The sequence below is a fragment of the Ovis canadensis genome, chromosome 10, assembly GCF_042477335.2.
Source record: "Ovis canadensis isolate MfBH-ARS-UI-01 breed Bighorn chromosome 10, ARS-UI_OviCan_v2, whole genome shotgun sequence".
NCBI classification, from domain to species: domain Eukaryota; kingdom Metazoa; phylum Chordata; class Mammalia; order Artiodactyla; family Bovidae; genus Ovis; species Ovis canadensis.
The window spans coordinates 67,344,033-67,366,218 of NC_091254.1; the positions used below are offsets into that span (position 1 = coordinate 67,344,033).

Here is a 22,186-nt window from a genome sequence, read left to right on the forward strand (position 1 = left end):
CAGGAGGAGAAGGGGACGACCAAGGATGATATGGCTGGATGGCATCACAGACTCGATGGACGTGAGTCTGAGTGAACTCTGGGAGATGGTGATGGACAGGGAGGCCTGACATGCTGAGATTTACGGGATCGCAAAGAGTTGGACATGACTGAGCGACTGAACTGAACTGAACCTCTCTGTGATCTTTAACCCCATGGACTACCCCATTCCTCAGTTTTCCCTTCCTTGACTTACGTAGTGTGGAAGAACCAAACTTAGTTGTGTTTCGATTGACAACTTGTATTGGTGTTGTGTTGGATTAAAATCTGTTACAGGTATGATGTAAGCTGTACACAAAGGGTCTTAAGCTTTTTTTTTTTTTAATCAATAGAAGAACCCATAATATCACACTTTTCTCTATATTTATATGTATATCTGTACCTATCACTCTACAAGTCTATGCTTATGTCTACAGCCATTGATATTTCTATAGCTACATCTAGAAATATATCTACATCTCATTCTGTCTATATAATTAACATGAGGTTGGTGAATTCAGCTCAGTTCAGTCACTCAGTTGTGTCCAGCTCTTTGCAACACCATGGACTGCAGCACGCCAGGCTTCCCTGTCCATCACTAACTCCTGGAGCCTACTCAAACTCATGTCTATCACATCGGTGAATTCAACTAGATTTTAAATGAGCAAGTTAAATTTTCTAATATAACTATATAGTAGAGCTGAAGAAAATAAGCAATGTCTTAAGACAAGTGTCATTTTATGTATGACACACATTAGTCTTGCAATGAGAAGGTTAAGATCTGCTGATCAAACAACATTTTGGAATTAAGAGTCAAATGTCTCTGAAAGTCTCTTGCCCTCTTTCTGATAAAACACGTAGAGAAAGAAGCTGTAATTCATGGTAGTAAGACACAGCAGGTAAAGTTCTGAACTTAAATAAAACTCTTTCTAGCTGCTTTCTAATGTAACTCCTTGGTCCTTGGATATAAATGTTCTCTGATCTCTTTCTTCTCTTGTTCAGAAGGGAAAACTCTAGCACAGGGTTTTGAATGACCAATCTGTATGTGCTGTGTGTGCTGTGCTTAGTCACTCAGTCATGTCCAACTCTTTGCGACCCCTTGGACTGTAGCCCATCTCTGTCACAGGACAGGCTCCTCTGTCCATGGGGATTCCCCAGGCAAGAATACTGGCTGGAGCAGGTTGCCGAGCTGTCCTCAAGGGGATCTTCCCAATCCAGAGATTGTACCCAGGTCTCTCGCATTCAGACGGATTCTTTACCATTTGATCCACCAGAGAAGCCATGAATACTGGAGTGGGTAGCCTATGCCTTCTCCAGGGGATCTTCCCAACCCAGAAATCAAACTGGGCTCTCCTGCACTATGGGTGGACTCTTTACCAGCTGAGCTACCAGGGAAACCTGTCAACCTGGGTTAACAAGATTATTTCCTCTGAAATCCTGTTTTCAACTGCCATCAGAACCTATAGTTTCTTTCCATTTTAATCAGGACTGAATCAAATTTTAGCTCTACAACTTTTGTTCCTCATTGCAGTGATCTGTCTCTCCTTCCTCTGTGATCACGGGTTTACCCCCTTTCCCGTGTTCAAATCCCTTTCATTATTTCAGAATATTGCTTCTGTTTTAATGTTTTGGTGTAATGTAATTTGAGCTCTATATATTCAAGATTCTGAAATACATATAAAAGAAATACATGTGTCATCAATATGGAAAATTATTAGAAGGGCAGAGCCAGTGAAAGTTTTTCCTTTTCCACTTGTTTCATTTTAAGATTTATCAGAAAGCCTGACGCAAAGCAATTTGTCAGCAATCACTAGTGTCTATCTTAATTTCTCAAGCTCTTAAACTTTTTCTTTTCTTTGAGTCTTTAAAAGAGTGATAACATATGCCAGGACTTGAGCCAATGGTGTGGATAATAGGTGCCATTCGTGAGAAGTGCTCAGTCAAATTGCAATAAAATACAGATGCAGCATTTCTAGGAAGTTAATATTAAAGTCGCTTCTGATTTTAGAACCCACCTTCAACTCTTGGTATTCTGTTTACGGTAAATTTAAGTACATATGCCTTTGTATTTAGGTGATGCAGAGATACAGTGCTTTGATGGCATATGAAGCTCATTTAAGAAACTCGTGGAAGCCAGATTTAGGTAGCAGTTGCTTAAACAATATGAATGTTTACAGTGTTACCCATTGTAGTGATTCTGGAGAAGCAATGAAGCAAATCACCAGCACCACCAAAAAAAAAAAAAACAAAAACAAAAAACCAATGTGTTTTTTTTCTGCAATCATTTCCAAAGTCAGAAAATAAATTGCATAATATCTGGTAAAATTAAAGTAGTGGAAACACATGCAAGAAATCACCATATTGTGAAATGCTTGTTACGTACTTTCATAATTTCTCGTCCATATTTGTTTCAATCTCTTCTCTTTCAGTGGTTTTCACTTCCACTTAGCTGATTGGTAGATATGGAGGAGAAAAAAAAAATCTGATTGAGAAGTGGGTTGCTATGGCAACCTTGCACTACAGTTATATTTTCCCATCTGTAACTATAAATGGTAAAATGTAGCTTTTCTAATTATGCTGCAACATTTTTAACACTATTGGTACCAAGCCTTCTACGAAGTTTGCTGTCACCCTAAATTAAATCATTATATTTAATTTTTATCACAACAAACATCTTCTTGTATTAACTAGAAGCCATTTTGCAAAAACTAAGTCTAAAACGCTCAGTAAAATGTCAAAGTATAGTGATTTTAAAATTGTATCTGAATGCCTAGAATACCAATTATATTTATTCAAAATAATTAAAACATAAACCTGAGTCAGGATATGTTATTTTTTTTAGTATTTTAATAGAATGAGGAGAAAGTTAATTCAGAATGTGCTGCTATGAATTCAGCAATACTTGAAAATTTCTATCCCTCTGTGTCTATTAGAAGCTGAAGTTTATTTGTGTTCTTATATTAAATTATGCCATTTAAATTTTATTAACCACAACTGAATAGTCATACATTTAGAAAGTACAGTATATGAATATTCCGGGTACTTAGCGCATAGCAAGTAGTATTCACGACTACTGTGGAATTGAAGATTCCTTGCAATATTCTGCCTTCTCATGATCATGGCGTGGTTTGCCAGCCACAGATCTGAGCCAATCTCATCCTTTTATAAATGAAGAAGCAGATTCTTCAGAGAGGGTCAGTGTTCTTTCCATGATCAAACTGGAAGTCAGTGGCAAAACTAGTCTAAAACCTAGGTCTCTGAAATTTTTGTTCAATGCATGCTCTTTGTTGTGGTGTGGTTCATTGAAATGGCTCCTGGCCACTGAAAGTAAGACACTGTTAGAGCAATCATGCTTTTGAACAAATAATCGAAAGATTATTTTCTGGAATCTTTAGAATGCCTTGCATTCTGCAAGCTCTTTGAGACCATGGACCACATCACACCTTTCCTAGTCTTGAATGCCCAACTTTGCTTGTTATATGTCCTAACATAATAACTAGGGCAGTTGTAGAATAAGTGATTTTGAACTGACACCTTTGGGCAAGCAAATAATGCAGGATCTCTTATTGTTATTAGATTTTCATTGGAAATACCTGGAAGAATAATGGTTTAGTACAGTACAATAGAGTGTAGCAGTCCCCAACATTTTTGCACCAGGTTTTGTGGAAGATAATCTTTCCGTGGACTAGGGAGGGGGGATGGTTTCAGGATGATTCAAGTGCATTACGTCTATTATGTCTCTGCTGATCTTCACAGGAGGTGGAGCTCAGGCAGTAACGTGAGCGGTGGGGAGCAACTGTAAATACAGATGAAGCTTCACTCACTAGCCCACCACTCACCTCCTGCTCTGCAGCCCAGTTCCTAACAGGCCACAGACCAAGGGGATGCCTGATATAGAGGAGAAAACATGGAATCAGACACGAGTAAGACTGGGTTAGAACCTTGGCTGAGTCACTTACTACCAGTGTGACCCAGGGCAAATTGCTTACCTTTTTTGAGACTCAGTGAAAAAAATAAATTGTATATATTATATATATATATATATAAATACACACACACACACACATACACACATTCCCCAGGATAGATATAGACTAAATAAAATAAAGTATGTGAGAAGTATGTCAGCTTGGACAAGCTGACATGTTACTGAAGCTCAAAAAAATGTAAGCTCCATTTCTTTTGCTATTGTTGGAATAAGAATTCTACTGGCAGACTACAACAGCTAAGCATGCTGCTAAGCGGCTACATCACTTCACGAAGTAAAACAAAATTCACCATCAGTTTTTAAGAGTCAATTATTCTTTCAGCCCTGACCTGTGTTGAGTCATAGAAAGGTTCTTCACAAAGTCATTCTGGAACACGAGTCACAGAGCCAAGCATGTTTTCCAAAAAACCATAATACAAAGAGGTGACCTTTGCAGGAGCTTATGGAAATGAGGGAACATAAACAGTTTGACAGTGTTATTTCTATTAGCTCTGGCCTTCGGGCTACAATCTGCAGGTTTTCAAATGTTGCCCAGGAAAGCTGCCTTTTGATCCCTGGAAGTTATTTTTTTACAATTATAGCAGCTAGTGTGGCGTCATCAACCCCGAGGAAGGTCTTATAGGCTGGAGGGAAAGACAGGGGTGAACCAGGGTCAACTGATCCAAGCTTAAACGCACATCTCACAGTGGTGTTCAGACAAGATCATTTCACGGAAATGTCTCTTGTTTTTGTCTCTTCGAAACATTCCAGGCCACAGCTTCCTGTCTCACTCTCGCATTCTAAAGCCCCCGCTTGGCGTGGCCTCAAGCTCCTGGCTCAGCTTGAATGACGCCTCTCATTGCCCCCAGGGCCGGGGTTCTGTCATCTGTGACTGTCACTGCGGAGATGCAAAAAGCTCCTCTGAGATGGACTGAAGTCAGCGTGGCCTTGCCCTGGCCCAGCCCAGTAGGGGTGTAAATGCATTACTCTCGCTTCTCTGCTTTTCTTGGCCTTCACAAATGCACATCTGACTTTTATTTCCCCAAACCATCTCCTTCCTGTACACCCAGATCTTCTTCTCTACTCATCTCTGCCTCTCAGACACATCCAGGCAATCTTTTCCAGCCTCTTTGAGGGCTTAGTGGCTTCCCAGGTGGGGCTAGTGGTAAAGAACCCACCCGTTAATGCAGGAGACATGAGAGACAAGGGCTTGATCTCTGAGTTGGGAAGATCCCCTGGAGGGGGAAATGGCAACCCACTCCAGTATTCTAGCCTGGAGAATCCCATGGACAGAGGAGCCTGGTGGGCTACAGTCCATGGGGTTACAAAAGTGTCAGACACGACTGAAGTAACTTAGCACCACTTTACATGGAAAAAACTTAGCTTTGTATCACTGTGATTCTGGCATAAGCAAAGTTGGGCACCATCCCTTGTCTCCTTTTTTGTAAACTTCCTTTCCATCTTGTTACTACTCTCCTGCCTGTTTTTAGATATCCAGTGCTCTGTGTAGACTCATTAATATCTGGGGCCAACCAACTTCTTATCCTTTCCTCTGTCCCTGGAAGAGATGCATATAACCAGCTCATCAACACAGATGCATGAAAGACACATTATTATTTGAGTGACATTACATTGTTGCAACACAGGGATATGTTTTGAGAAGAGAAGATGATGACAATCAATACAAATAAAAGAACATCTAATTGCCTTGGGAGAGTGTTTTCCTGTAAATTACTTTTTGCAGGCATATCGTATTACACAATAACTCATCTGAGCAGCCAGCGCCCACCAGGTACTCAGTGAAAGTTGCTCAGTTGTGTCTGATTCTTTGCGACCCTGTTGACTATACAGTCCATGCAGTTCTTCAGGTCAGAGTATTGGAGTGGGTAGACTTTCCCTTCTCCGGGGGATTTTCCCAACCCAGGGATCGAATCCAGGTCTCCCACATAGCAGGCAGATTCTTTACCAGCTGAGCCACAAGGAAAGCCCAAGAATAGTGGAATGGGTAGCCTATCCCTTTTCCAGTGGAATTTTCCCGACCCAGGGATTGAACCCAGGTCTCCCGCATTGCAGGCAGATTCTTTACCAGCTGAGCTACCAGGTACTTGGTAGTGGAGTCAACAACGGACAATGGACTTCTATGGGACAGGTAACCTTGAACAGATTTTCAAAGCTTTAGACTCCTGTTCAGTACCCATTTTCCTTCTTACCAAATAAAAATTCAGCCAATCGCTCCCCTTTCCAACACATCTTTATCGGGCATCAACATCGTGTACAATCCTAGTACTTGGTAGTGTGTAACTATCCTTTTAGGGACTTTCGGTCCAGCCAGGGTGGAGACAGAAAATTATGTGCAATTCAGACCAGCACAGTATGTGTTGTGAAGAAGGTGCACTACTCTGGGAGACATAGAAGAGTGTTCACCAGAGCATTGGGTACCACTCCACCCACTAACCCCCTCAACCAGAGGCTGAAGGGCAAGGAGGGCTCTCCAGGTGGAAAGTAGCAGGAGGTACGCCCTAGAGGAGAGAGACCGTGGTGTGGGGTGGGATGGGATTAGGAAGTGCCGGTGGTTTGGCTCTGTTACAGGGCTGGGACCACTTGGCATGAAAACAACAGCAGCCACAACCCTTACACTAAGCCAGGCGGTGCTTTAAAGCCTTGCCTTGCCCTCTTGCTGGCTTCAAAGCCACAAGGACCAGAAGACCCACTGTGCTCTGTGTCCACTCCTCCACTGTTTCTCACCAGGGACTCACTGCCACACTCAGCCAGAAAAGCTTCCGGACTAATTCCGTCATGTCTCCCACCCCTGTGGCCATGGATCCCTATGGGAACCCCAGTTAGATCATTTCTTATCACCTGGACCATCCCTGCAGAGCTCTGTGCATCACTGAACCTGACCCAGCCCTGCTGCTGCTGCTGTTGCTGCTAAGTCGCTTCAGTCGTGTCTGACTCTGTGCGACCCCATAGACGGCAGCTCACCAGGCTCCCCCGTCCCTGGGATTCTCCAGGCAAGAACACTGGAGTGGGTTGCCATTTCCTTCTCCAATGCATGAAAGTGAAAAGTGAAAGTGAAGTTGCTCAGTCATGTCTGACTCTTTGCGACCCCATGGACTGCCGCCTACCAGGCTCCTCCATCCATGGGATTTTCCAGGCAAGAGTACTGCAGTGGGGTGCCATCGCTTTCTCTGTGACCCAGCCCTACAGCATCCCAACCCCTCAAACCGGTCCACAGAACCTTCCTGGATGTGTCATCCATTATCGTCAAAACTCACTCCTCTTCAGTCTCGTCCCTGACTGAATGATCTCTCCCCTCCTTGGTGGGTTCTCCCAGAGAACCCTACTCCCCCAGCCTCCTTCTCAGTAACAGCTGCTTTTCTTCTAATCCCATGCATTGTGTGGTCTGGAGGAAGAGGAGGGATCCTGTTTGCTCCTTATTGCTAATTTCTGTTTCTCCCTGCCCTCCTTGAAGCCATTTCCTGTGAGCGTCTCTCCTTCCCTGGAGTCATCTCACCCTCACTCTGTGGGGACTTCAGCACTTGGCTCACTATTTCCCCACACTCCTCCCATCGTAATGCCTGAAAGTGAAAGTCACTCAGCCGTGTCCGACTCTTTCTGACCCCATGGACTGTATAGTCCTCGAAATTCTCTAGGCCAGAATCTTGGAGTGGGTAGCCTTTCCCTTCTCCAGGGGATGTTCCTAACCCAGGGATCGAACCCAGGTCTCCCACATTGCAGGCGGATTCTTTACCAGCTAAGCCACAAGGGAAGCCCAAGAATACTGGAGTGGGTAGCCTATCGCTTCTCCAGTGGATCTTCCTGACCCAGGAACCGAACTGGCATCTCCTGCATTGCAGGTGGATTCTTTACCAACTGAGCAATCAGGGAAGCCCTCATAATGCCTGGTGATTCCCAAATTCATGTAATGGATCCTTCCCATCCTGGACTTTCACTTTCTTGATCTCCTCTCCAATGATCTTGTCCATTGCCCTACCCCAGCCACCCACAGATTTTCCCCTTGTAAGAAACCATATACACTACAAAACTTCAAAGCTTTCCCTTTTCTGGCTTCCATTTTCCACCTACTCACCTTCTGTCTACACTTTCTGGTTCAATCCCTCCAGTCCTCTGATGCCAGAAGTTTCCCAGTCCCACAACCCCCAGTCAATTGATTCTACCATCTTTCCACAGCCCTTCTGCCCTCACATCCTCACTTCCCTCCATGTCCATCTCAGCTCCCACAGCCCTTCACTGTAATCACCTCCTCACAGATCCCCTTCTCCTCCCTGTCATCAGTCTTTATTGCACTCTCTTGGCTGAATTAGAAGCTTCCTTAAATCCACTCTCTGTTCAATCTGTTCCTGCCCCTGAAGAACCGAGTATGGCAGAAGAAAGCAATGGGTATTGGCCTTATTGTAGTTCCATGAGCATTGACTTCAGCGGAGCCATTGGTGTTGCCCAAAGAATCCTTGAGAGACAGCATCATGGGGGATGTTTTATGGAGCCAGACTTCTTGGTTTGGGTTTTGCACTCTGCCCCTTACCAGCTGTATCATCACAGGGTATTTATTTTCACTTTCTGTGCCTGCATCTTTTCATCTATAAAGTAGGAAGAAGTAGAATACTTATCTCTGGGACTGAAGAGAGGATTCAATGAGCTTGCTCTCTGTGCTTCCAAGACCAGCCTTCCTGCATGTGCTGTCAATCTTCTTGCTTCCCATGTCTAAGCATTTTCTGCTCACTCTCCGGAACCATCAAATTTGCCATCTTCCCTGGAACATTCCATTGGCATATCTACATACTCTCGTACTTTTCATTGCCCTACCAACTTTCAGGTAGCTTCCCAATTTTCTCTTCCCTCTTCACTGCAAAGTGCCTCAAAAGAATTCTCTATGTCTATCCCTCTGTCTCCCATTTTCTTTGAGATCCACTCCTAGGAGGTTGGTTTTTTTTTTTTTTTTCACTACTGCTCCATCAAAACTGCCTTCGTCAGGTTTATCAATGACCCCTATATTGCCAACACCACGGTAACTCTTCACCCCAGTTTTATCTGATCTGTCAAATGTCTTGCATTTGGCAAGGCTAGTTACTCCTTCCGGAAACACTTGTCTCCCTTGACTTCCTGGCACCACACCCTTGTATTTCTCTTCTTTTCTCTTTGGCTGCTTCTCTTCAGATCCCTTTGCTGTTTCCTCCCCCTATTCTTGATGTCTAAATGTTGCTGGGATCCGGGGTTCCAGCCTTGGCCCTCTTCCTTCTCTGCCTAGGCTGACTTCCTGAGCGGTCTCATCCAGTTGCAAGTGTCAGATGCCATTGCAAAGCTGATGATGCTCTTTCTCCAACATCCTCCTGGCTCAGTTGATCACTTCCTGCAGGTCCTGGCTTGTTTCACCTCACACACAGGTGTTCCCACACCATCACTATATTCTCTCACTGCTTTATTGTCTTCTTAGTACTTTTATTCATCTGCCATTTATTTATTTGTGCATTGAAAACCTTCTGAAAACAGGGAAATTATCCACTTTGTAGAGTGCCTCATGCATAGAAAGCTACCAATAAATGTGTTAAATAAAAGCATGATTTCATTCAGTCCCGACAGCACCCCCACAGTGCTGTTGGAAGGGTTACTACAAATGAGGAAATGGAATAATTTAGGCCCTTATCACACAGCTGGCAATTCAGGCAGCCCAACTCCAGAGCCTACATGCTCCCTAGTGCAACGCAGAAGCCAGAGAGGTACAGAGTCGAGATCACAGGGTATTTCTATGGAACGTACTCGAGGATTATGGGGAACTACTGGGGTGGGAGTTCGGGGGTAGGGAAGTGACATGCCCTAGGTAAAGTGCTGTGTGTGTGCATGATAAATCACTTCAGTTGTGTCTGACTCTTTGTGACCCTATGGACTGCAGTCTGCCAGGCTCCTCTGTGGGACATGGGATTCTCCAGGCAAGAATACGGGAGTGGATAACCATGCCCTCTTCCAAGGGATTTTCCCAACCCAGGGATCAAACCCATGTCTCCTGCATCTCCTGCACTGTACGTGGATTCTTTACCACTGAGCCACCAGGGAAACCCGAATAAAGAGCTGACTCCACCCCAAATATGCCCATAATTGCCTGTTTCAGTTCCTGGGTGATCAAATCATGCCATTTCAGAGGCTGTCTTGGTGCTTTGTTGGAAAGTTTAGGCTGACAGTGTTTATAAGCTCTGCCAGCATCAAACCGGCCTGTGCTGTCAATGTTTAAGGTGGATTTAGTTAAGAGCTTCAAATCAACTTCATCTTAAGGTCTATGGAATTGAAAACCTTTCTTGCTGTTTCCATAGCAGCTTGATAGTTGACATAATTCCTAAAGAAGCTTATATGTTAATTTAGTCCAGGAACCATTTACTCTGTTCATGTGCTGCTGACCCAAAATATCACAACTTGAGTGAAATAGTCTAGTAAATTACTAAGCTGTTTAAAGTACACATAATGTTTCAAGCTATAGCTGGGGAGGACAGGGTTTCCAAAAATCTGATTAAATGAATTCTGTAATTTACAGATTTGACTTCTTTAAAGTTTAGAACTCCAAACGTCCTGGCCTTTCCAATAGCTCATGCACGGGGGTTGTAAGACGCGTGAGATATTTCCACATAGACAATAAACGCATTTGGTGAATAGAAGCCAAAATTTACCTGGTTTCCATGGTGAAATGAACTGCTGTTTTCTGTTCTAAAGGGAACCAACTGTTCACCCTCCGATACCTCCAAAGCCCAGTTCCGCTGTTTCATCTCCTAACCAGCTGAAGCAGAATAATAGGTAAGATCTAGCATTCCAGAATTTCTTGCAAAACGAAGTTTAAAGGAAATGACACCATATGAATTGTGACTTGTGCAAAGCATGGGTATGTTTTTTGTGCAGGTTCACTGCAGAACCCGGGTCTCCCTCGCTGCAGGCAGACACTTTACCCTCTAAGCCACCCTGTGTCGGGAAGATCCCCTGGAGAAGGAAATGGCAACCCACTCCAGTACTCTTGCCTGGAAAATTGCATGGACAGAGGAGCCTGGTAGGATATAGTCCATGGGGTCGCGAAGAGTCGGACACGATTGAGCAACTTCACTTTCACTGCAGAAGCACTTGGAAAGCGGCACTAATTCCATTTGCCCACACAAACGTGTATTTATGTTTGTCTCTGGAGACTTATGGCCGGTAGCTGTCCTATGGAAACAGACTTTCAAGATGGAAACTGAGCAATAGTCAGCCCAGGAGATGTTCATACTCAGGTTTCCTCTCCTTTATGTACTGGGAACCAATATGTAAGGAACCCCTCCCTCCCTGTATATAAATATATATGTATACACGTGTGGCAGTGGTGATTTAGTCACTCAGTTGTGTCCAACTCTCTGTGACCCCAGGGATAGTAACCCGCCAGGCTCCTCTGTCCATGGGATTTCCCAGGCAAGAAAACTGTGCAGGTTGCCATTTCCTTCCCCAGAGGATCTTTCTGACCCAGGGATCAAACCCATGTCTCCTGCATTGAAGGTGGATTCTTTACCACTAAGCCATCAATGAAGCCCGTTTATTGATATGTATATATATATTGCTTATATATTGATATGTATATATATTGCAAAGAGTTGGATATGACTTAACTACTGAACAACAGCAACAAGAACAAATATGTGTGTATATATATATATTTATACACAAACACACACACATATATATATCTTAACTAGTTAAGATTCCCATTAAGAGCTACATTTTCTCACAAAAGATATTCTTAAAACTTTGTGTTACTGTTCAAACCCTCCCTTATGTTAGAAAATACCTTTGGGTAGTTCTTTAGTCTTATTGAGACATTCATAACTTATTTAAAAGCTATAACAAATTTTGAAAAATATTATAATTACCTTGCATCCAAATCAACAACAAAAAAAGACAGACTTGCTTTTCCATTTTGAAACTCCAGTGCTCTCTAATTAATACTTAGAAACAAATACTTAGAGACTAATTTGGAGACCTGAGCACCTCCCCATGTGTTGCTGTTAAACAGTTTACTAATCTCAAGCTATTTTCCAAGACCTACACAGCACATTTCCATTATTGTTGAGAGATTTTTTTAAATGATGTCCCAGTGAAGACTGAATGCATTAGACTTGCTTGATGGCCTGCCTTTGATTCTTTTGTATTTTAACTTTTTGATGGTGATTTTTTTTGACAACATGTAGGACTATTGGAAAACTATTCTTTATTAAGAGGATAACTTTGACAAGAAAATGCTAATTGCATGACAGGGCTGTGTAACTTTAGGCATTCAACCTAATGTGTTAAAAACTCAGGTCTGAATTTCTATTCACTGAAATGTCACAGGATCTTTGAAATTTTGTCCTTAGGAGGACAGGATAATATTTTTTTAATGTTAAAAAAATTCTTCTTCCTTAAATTAATGAAAAATATAGGCCAGATTTATGACTTCTAATCTGCGCAATGGTTATACACTTGAAAATAACTTTTCAGGCTTTCTATCTTATATTATTTTTCCTTTTACTTTGGCAATATTGAGCAATTTAATATTAATATGAATAGGATTTTTTAGAGGGCTAAAAAAAGTTGGTGTTAGTACGTCCTGAATTCAAAACATTAGATTTTAGAGCAGTGAATTGAATAGATTCAAAAGAAGCTAAATTTCATCAGAACTGGTCTAATCTGTTTTTACTACTCTAATTTATTTCTTCCACAAATGATCTTAAATATAAAATGAGGACAACTTGCATGTTTTAAACCCTGATTACTTTAATCACAGCAAGATGATTTTAATGAAAGAATATGAAAGGGAAGTGTTTCCTATGTAATTAACACATGTCCTCAGGAGTACAAAAAATAGTCGAATTTAGTTTCTTGAGAACAAGCAAGAATGTGTAAGTAGGTCAATTAGATACTTAGAAAAAAAGCCGAGAAAAGCCTTATACCACAAATTGTCACAGAACCTAACATTGTAAAATTTAATTCTAACAGCTCAGTGTGGTCATTCCTAATGTAGTGGGTGTGCTGGAAAAAGGAAAGTGTTTACCATATTATCTGAGCAAATATATTTTATGATAGTATTCAAATGGGATGAGTCTTTGAGAAAAAGATGTTCCTCTGACACCTAACAAAACATGATTTTTACTATTTAAAAACATTTTACCATTATCTAATTGAGATAAGTGTTTTTATCTAATAAAGATAATTGCTTTATTGATGACTGAAAACTAAAATAAATGAACATGAACATATTTAGAAGTTTATTTCCATAGAGCTATTATTCCAGCAAGCACACTTTCATCTCTTTGAATGTAAATGTTTTCTCATAAATTTAAATTTAACAGAGAAGTGTTTTCTTACCTAACAGACATTATCTTTAATTTGAAAAATATAGGCAGATATATCCAGCTAAACCAAGCGTATATACAGAAGCCAACAGATCTGCTGAAAGAAGTATAAGGTACAATGATCTATCCTGATATCTCTATATTTATATTTATTTAATTGTATAAATGATAAAGTATGCTTTATTAGAACACTGAAACATACATGAAATTAATAAAACGGACAAAATCAGTTTTCCAGCTGACTTCAATAGTGGGTAATAAATCATTGTATATGTACTTAGAGAATTTTATTCCTTTTATTGCTATTTCTTAGTATTACATTAAGAACAACCAAAATTCCCTGAATATGATAACAGAATAAGATCAAACCCCTTAAGAAAGGAAAATCTCTCTTTATTCCTAACACTTGTCCCAGAGTCTATGATATAGCTGGCGTTGATGTGTAAGGGAATAGGTGGAAATACAGTCATCTGATTGAATGTCTACAAAACCTTTGCTTGGAATTGGCTGTATGATAAGGTCACTGAGCTTCTCCTGCACCATCAGTAAAAGGCTTACAAATTGTACTGATGCTTTTGAGTAAGATTTCCCCATGACAGTCCTGGTTTACACCTATTGTCTTAAACATCCCATCTAGTTTAGTATTTGCTTTAGATGTATCTTTATTTATTTATTTGAAAAAATACTATTTTTGAAATTAGTTTTTGAACAATGTTATTTTATAAGTCAACCAATATGATAAACCAGTTTTTTTTTTTTTAATGGTAAAAAACACAGCAGTAATTTACCATCTTGTGCATGTGGGATAAGTCGCTTCAGTTGTGTCTGACTCTTTGCGACCCCATGGACTGTAGCCCTCCAGGTTCCTCTGTCCATGGGTTTCTCCAGGCATGAATACTGGAGTGGGTTGCCATTCCCTTTTCCAGGGGATCTTCCCAACCCAGGAATCAAACCCATGTCTCTTATGTCTAGCTGCATTGGCAGGCAAGTTCTTTACCACTAGAGCCACCTGGGAAGCCTAGCTTAATTTACCATCTTAACCATTATAATAAATCTTTATTTTAAACAATTTTTTAAATTGAAAACATTGTTCAAAGTGCAAAATTTTATGTATGTTTTTTTTTCTCTTTATTATCCCCTGTGATGCTTAGACTTATGTCACACAGATACCTTACCTTTGGGGGGAATACCTTGTACCTACAGGCTTAAGGTACAGCATGTTCTACAGTATGTCCCATGTACCACAAGATATCAATGAATGTTCTGGGAAAGAGACATTTAAAGGACAACACATTTAGGAAACACAGGAGAATAGGGTTCTCGATCATGAATTTCCAGAGCCTTCAGTGTGCGTGTATGTACAGTCCAAATCTCTAAAAGTCAGTTATGTTTCCTCAGTTTACTTGACTCCAAAATTCTTTCTTCATGGAACTCTGTTAACTTTCTATACAGTATTGTTTATGAAACACAGGTCTCAATTCAGGTAAACCTAAAATTATTCCTTTTCATGACCTGGCGATTTAAGTCCATTACATGTCAGGTGATTCCACATATCCTACAGTATTAAATGTGCTTTCTTTCCCTTTGGAAGCCTAAGAAGACAGATACGTTCACTTCATATAAGGGGTTGATTGATCTTCTGAATATGTTGCTCAATGCTCCTTGAAAACTGAAACTGTTAGTCGCTCCGTCGTGTCCAGCTCTTTGTGCCCCCATGAGTGGTAGCCTGCCACGCTCTTCTGTGCATGGGATTCTCCAGGCAAGAATACTGGAGCGGGTTGCCATTCCCTTCTCCAGGGGATCTTCCCGACCCAGGGATCGAATCCAGGTCTCCCGTATTGGCATGTGGATTCTTTACCATCTAAGCCACCAGGGAAGCCCAAGGATGTATACTCAGTGTCATTATAATGTTATGTATAATGTATGCTCAATGACATTATAATGTTCTATGGTTGATAGAAAAACTTCTGAACATACTTTGTGTTTACTTGTGCAGTTAATTCAATTCTTCCCCCCTATCCTTTTTAAGTATGTAACTTGCACATAGCCGATACACGTCTTTAGGAGAAACTGTAATTGTTTCAGTGAGCACTAGGTGGCAGAGGCAATGCCTGGGTGGAGTGACCGGCGTGCACGTGTGCGCCTGTGTGAGTGCTGTGAGCTGATGGGATAGGCTGTTGTTATTCAGATAAAGTCAGTGATTTCTGATAACTTATGGACTTTTGCTTTCTTCACTGAACACAGATACTTTAGTTCCTTTAAGCATAGCTCAGTTGTCATTGACATGAGTTTATTTTTCATTGTTTGAAGGAGTCAGGATCTGGAGAACATTGTCAAAGTGGCCACTTCGCTTCAGAAAACTAACAAGGGGTGAGTGCTCAAGAGGTTTTGAACTTGCATTTTTCTTCTCTCTCTGTTTCAAAAATGCTTAGCCAGTACCTTTAAATCTTCCAAATATGAACGAAATCCTGATGCTGCTCATTATATATAATTTGAAGGAAGAAAGAGTCAGTCTCTGGATTAGAGTTCCTGAGAAATGGGTAATACTGACACTGATGGACATTCTTCTCTCTCCGCTTTCTCTTCTGTGGCGTGATGCTCATGGTGGTGACCTTGCTCCAAACCCCCATCCTGAATTTATATTCTGACCCGGATCTGTGTTTACCCATCTCCCCAGCACCCCCCTATAGAATGCCCTAGGTTATTGTCAACTTCCTCCCCAAATGCGGTATTTCCTATCTTCTCTGTGTTCTTTCATTCAGGCAAGCTCACCTTTCTGGAATCATTTTTGATTCTTCCATCTTGACCCCTCTGCGTAGTATCAGGCATGTATGGATTAAATGTCTAAAGTGCCCTGCACACCCCCATGGTCTCACCCAGTTCAAACCCTCATTGGTTCCATTACAGGTTATCAGAGTAGCTATTCAGATTGACTGACACTCCTCCAGTCTCTTCTTCCACTAGACCATCACTACCCATCACTGCTGGAGTTTTCTTTCTATGATTCTACTTGAAAAATCACTCCACTTGGCTTCCCACGGCCTAGTCAATTGCATATAACTTCATGCAATGCCCTTGTTAACCTGGCTCTGACCTAACATTCCTTAGAAATTTTGGACTTCACCAATGCATTTATCCTACATTCAATACCAAATTAAACCACTTCCTTTCTGAAGTTTCCAGAGCCTCTGCCTTTGTTTATACCATTCTATTCATGAGGGCTTTTCCAGCCTCAAGGCCACCATATCAATACATTCAAGTTCTACCCATTTTTCAAGATCCAGATCAGATACCAACACCTCTGTGAGGTCTTTTCCAAGTGAGTGACCCAGTGAGATGTGACTTTTGCCTCCTTAAGTGATTAGAATCCTATTATTCAAGTTACATAGCAGCTAATCATATTTAGTATTGTCTTGTGGTATTTATGTAAATGTCTCATCTTCTTTGTTATCTCTTTAATCTCCTAGAGCAGATATTTTGTCTTTCTCACCATCTGCCATCTACAAAGGCTAACACAATGCTTTGTGCAAAGCAGAAGTGTTTATATAGTGGATAATGGTAAGACAATGCTGAGCAGTGAGAAAACCTTGGGTATAAGCATTCCGTGGTTTAATCCTGTGCCTACAGAATTTTTCCCTTGTTCAGTGGAAGTTAGCAGTGCTAAGAGGGTTGTTAGGACTGCCAGCTCAAAGACCTGAAGAGAAGTCACAGAAGTGACGGTGAGCTCTTCTCTGCAACTCATGGACACAGTCTAAATTTGGAAAGAGACAGTGGAAAGTATCCTAATTTTTCATTTTCATTTCTTCCGTTGTCTAAGTATCTAGATTTCTCATTTTATTTATTTATTTTTGTTTGAGGTAATATTTTTACGGGGATTGAACAGTTTTTTGGATTGGATAATTTTTTGACAGCTGTTTAAGGGAGAGATAGGTGAGTGATGCCGAAGGGCAATTACGGTTTGGCACCAGTCAAACAAAAACAGTGAGAGCTTCAGTTGGATTAACTTTCCTGTCCCCTCTTCCTCACCAGGATACACAAATTCCACAGCCAGACACGTTCTTTACAGGAAGAAGCTGCTACTTTGATGGGGACCAGGGGAAATGTCTGATGCTCTGGGCTATATGTAGGGACTTGATATAGCTTTTATTTTTATCTGAGTTGCTTTGTAATACTCCTTTGGGAAATGGACTATTACTCCTATCTGACTAAGAGCATTTAGTTTATTGCAAATGCAGTGGTAAAACTTAATATCCAAGCTTTCATCAACTGGATGCCATTTTTAAAGCTCAGCTTCTTCATTCACAATGCAGTCCCCATTTTACTTAATTTCACACAGTGTCTTTTCATGATCTATGCTAATTTTCTTGTGGAACCTCAAATCCTGACAATCTCATCATTGTGACTCATCAGTCAGAAAGGTTTGGAGCAGAAATGTATAGAGCTTGCTCTTTCCCTAGGGGACATAGAACAGATTTGTAGCCTCAGAGTTGGAAGGTAGAATTTCAAGTAAGAGATGACAATACAGCGTTGTATTAGGGTCTGGGTAACATTTGTCCCATGCAAGGATAGAACATTAATCCATTTTTTGTCAGGATCAGCAACTTTCACATTTCTATATTTATTCTCAGCCTTTGACTCTACCATTGAATACGAAATATTACTTGAAAGGATTCATCTCTGTGATAGCCGTTGATTGAATAAGTTTTTCAGGCCCCTGAGAGGACCATCCCAGTAACTATTCTGGTGATCTGCTGTACCAGGCATCTCCAAGCACATTAGTCACTCAGTGACTATACCTCTCTAGAGCTGAGCCAAAGTCCTGGTGCCTCTAAATTCAGTTTAAAAAATAAATATAGTGAGCATTTTAAAAGTAAAAACATTAATATTTACTGGGAACTGTTTACTATAATTGCCAAAATTAATTGAGAGTTTATGACATGCTGGGCATCACGCTAATCACTTTCTATTCATTAACTTATTGGTTCTTTTCTGAGGTGGGGACCATTAGTATTCTTACTTTGTGACTTAAAAATTGAGGGAGCAAGAGGTTAGACAACTCACCCAGAGTCACCAAGTAATAAGCAGTAAAGCCTGGATTGGAAGCCAAGTATCCCTGACTTGGGAACCTGAATGTCTAACTACCTACTTACTTGGCCTCTTGGTCTATACCAGTGATGACTGAAGAAGAAAGAGGAACATTGAGGAAGTGTGGAAAATGTGTGATTCTAGAGCAGGAAGAAGAGAGACCCAAGATTTATGAACTGGAAAACTGGATGAGGAAGGCAAGAGAAATGAGGGTAAAGCAGGTGGATAGAAGGGATGAGGGGAGGAGGTTCTGTGAGGAGCAAATAGGAAGGAAAAACCACTCCGGCCGCCTTCTTGGGGGAGAGGGCTGAGCTAAGGAATATTCCAGAACCCAGGGGTTTAGCTTAAACAGGCAGCTCCTGAAGAAGCAGCCAATAGACTTCACAGTTCTCAAATACAAAAACAGGAGTGCAAATCTAGCTGATCTGGAATGAGGGAGAGTAGAATTCAAGAAAGAGACCAGACTTACTGATAAACAAGTGTTTTCCAAAATTTTCTCTGTGCAAGCACATTATGCAAAGATAGAATCTATAATAAGTCAACATATCTGTATTTTTTGATGCAATTTGACCTTGTATTAAGCATCTACTGTGTGAAAAACTCCAGATTAAGCACTGAAGAGGATCCAATATAAAGCTGATCTAAATTTTAAGTGGTGTGGGAATGTGCGTAGAGTCTGTGTTTCTCTCTATGAACACTCACACTCACATATGTAGAAGCAAGGAGAAAATTGTGTGATTATTATTGGGTTGGGCAAAAAAAAATTTTGGTTAGTAAATATGTTATTTAATAAAATTCTTGGTGATTCTGAAAAACACGTCTTATTTTTACTTAAAATTAAGCAAACCTTTTGGCCAATCTAATACATTACAAAGTACAGCAAGGTAAGTACCATAAAGGAGATATAAAAACCCCAAACACTGCAAGGCTTCCAAAAATGTAGGGATCTCTATTCACTTAAAGGACTGGGAAAGATTTGTTGCAGAAAGGTCTGTCTGAGGAGAGCTTTGGCAGGTAGACATGTTTTTCATGGATGATGAAGGTGGGATGTTTGTTGAACTTCAGAAAACTCAGAAATAGTTGTTTTACGCTGAATCTGTCCCTGACTTTTACTGATGGGAGATATTCTTTCTTTTCCCAAAGTGAAGAATTGGATAATCTCATCAAAATGAACAAAAGTTTGAATAGGTAAGTACTGAATTTACTTTTCAGTAGTTTTGAGCATGAAAAGTATCCTACAAATCTTGAACAAAAAGCTTGCGGAAATCTTCATCATTGTTACAAATGGTTATTACAATTTAAAGGTACTAATATTAAAGTGTCATTGATTTTCATACACCATTGTTCAGTAAAGCAGTTATAAAAATAAACACATTTATCTTCCTGAAATTCTATTATATTAGTATGTAAATAGTTTCGTTTGGTCACTGAATGTTTTTAGTTTAATCATTACAAAACCCACTTTTCTTAGTTAATATTACCTGCTTATTTTGAATCATTTGTAACTGCATAATTTAAAGATCTTATTAATTAAAGCTTGAAGTGCAATTTTAGTTCTCTCTCTGTTACTTGGCCCACTAACGCACGAAATAAGTAGGTACCAGAGTGAAGGAGAAGCAAAGCAAGTGTCAAATGAGTTCACAGATCTGATGATAAAGAGATGTGATTGTTCATGCCCTGTGTTGACAAAAATGATCTATTAATAAATGACTACCAACGACTCCCTTGGAAAGAAAGTTATGACCAACCTAGACGGCATATTAAAAAGCAGAGACATTACTTTGTCAACAAAGGTCTGTCTAGTTAAGGCTATGGTTTTTCTAATGGTCATGTATGGATGTGAGAGTTGGACTATAAAGAAAGCTGAGCGCTGAAGAATTGATGCTTTTGAACTGTGGTGTTGGAGAAGACTCTTGAGAGTCCCTTGGACTGCAAGGAGATCCAACCAGTCCATCCTAAAGGAGATCAGTCCTGGGTGTTCATTGGAAGGACTGATGTTGAAGCTGAAACTCCAATACTTTGGACACATGATGCGAACAGCTGACTCATTGGAAAAGACCTTGATGCTGGGAAAGATTGAGGGCAGGAGGAGAAGGGGACGACAGAAGATGAGATGGTTGGATGGCATCACCGACTTGACGGACATGGGTTTGGGTGGACTCCAGGAGTTGGTGATGGACAGGGAGGCCTGGCGTGGTGCGGTTCATGGGGCTGCAAAGAGTCGGACACAACTGAGCTACTGAACTGAACTGAACCAACGACTCACTATGATTTGCTGCTTTTCAGTTTTTTTTTTAAATTTTAATTTACAGAGGAAGTATTAGATCAGGAATCAGACTCCACAGTCTGATGAGGCCAGGTGAGTAGAGATGCATGAAGGGAGCTGGCTCTGAAACATGGAGGGAGTGCCGGTCCCGGCTGCCTGGCTGTTTCTCAGCTACAGTTGCAATGTGAGAATTTAAGCCCAGAGTTGCAGGACACTTTCAGGAGATCCTGAAACTCCAGGCGTCCACGTGTCACGGCCAGCTTTGTAAATATTGGCTCATATTAAAAAAGAATATCACTTCTTGAATGCAAACAGTGCAAACAATGGACTTATTATAGCTTGAGGCTCCCCAGTGTGTATCTTCTTTTCTTCTCTCCAAGGTCCACTGCAATTTAATATTTGAGTCTAGGGAAAAAAAATCTGTTTGGAATAAAGTGATTTCAGGAATCGTGGCTCATCTTTTCCCAAACAACTTCTATTTCCTGTCTCAGATATAAACTGATCTTTGCTTAGATGAGTTAAGTATCCATCATTAATAGTGACAAGGTTTTTTACTCAACTCTTTTAAAGAAATCAAGGTCTCGATGGTCTCTTCAGAGCAAATCTTAAGTCAGAATTAACGGAGAAAAGGTAAGTGCATCTGTCTCTAACCTGAAAATATTATCTCCCAGATTGCTTGTTTTATTCTTTCAGACATTAGCTGGAAGGGAGTTATCTTCCCTGGCATAAAAATGTGCTAACAGATGGGGTGGTGCACTCGGTATTGTACATTTAGTTCAGACATAATTGCCCAGAAGGATTTCTGCTGCTCTATTCAGTAAGAGTAAATGAGCAATTCATGAAAATTTTTTACTGTATCTGACCTTTCAAGATAACACATAATTTTTTTTCAATATGCAGTCTCTTATTTTAATTTCTTTGTATTTTTTAGAGCCAAAAGCCTTGAAAATCTCATGTTTGTGAATACCCGGACAGATAAAGATGGCAAAGGGTAAGATGTGATTGAGACTCTTACAGCCTTTTTTCATTGATTCGTAAACTGTGAGCCATTTCCTGGGGGAGACCTTCTGCTCAAGACAAGAGTCAGACAGGCTGGTGGAACAGACCCTTGATCAGGGTCAGGAGATGGAGGGGAGAGTGTCTTGGTGCTACCTCTGTCACTAGGATCAACCAGGGTGACCCTGGACAAGTGGCCTCTGTTTCCTCAGTCCATAAAATGAAGGGTATGATCTAGATAGATGGTCTCCAAGTTCCCTTTTACATCTAAAAGTGAAAGAAGTCAAACAGATCACTCGAAGCAGTGGACAATAGGCTGGTTTATGGACCAAACATATTCACTATAAGACATTTTGATGTCAGTAGTATAGCCTATCACCCCTGAAGTCTTTACCAAGGACTAAAGCATTTTTCAGTTGGAATGTTCATTTGTCTATCACTCAGATGCACTTGTAAACATCTCAAGGTCAAAAGCCATGCTTTTATTGACTTTGTATCATAA

General features: G+C 40.8%; 1 protein-coding gene across 8 annotated transcripts in view; it reads left to right on the forward strand.

Moving 5' to 3' along the window:
• The window catches only part of SCEL (sciellin), a 126,782-nt gene that overhangs the window by 45,764 nt on the left and 58,832 nt on the right, over window positions 1-22,186 (forward strand). For all 8 annotated transcript variants that reach the window (XM_069602351.1, XM_069602352.1, XM_069602353.1 and 5 more), the window contains 6 exons: window positions 10,702-10,782; window positions 13,385-13,450; window positions 15,648-15,707; window positions 19,566-19,610; window positions 21,259-21,318; window positions 21,620-21,679. In XM_069602351.1, coding sequence (XP_069458452.1) covers window positions 10,702-10,782; window positions 13,385-13,450; window positions 15,648-15,707; window positions 19,566-19,610; window positions 21,259-21,318; window positions 21,620-21,679 — 372 coding nt within the window. The remainder of the gene's footprint in view (window positions 1-10,701; window positions 10,783-13,384; window positions 13,451-15,647; window positions 15,708-19,565; window positions 19,611-21,258; window positions 21,319-21,619; window positions 21,680-22,186) is intronic.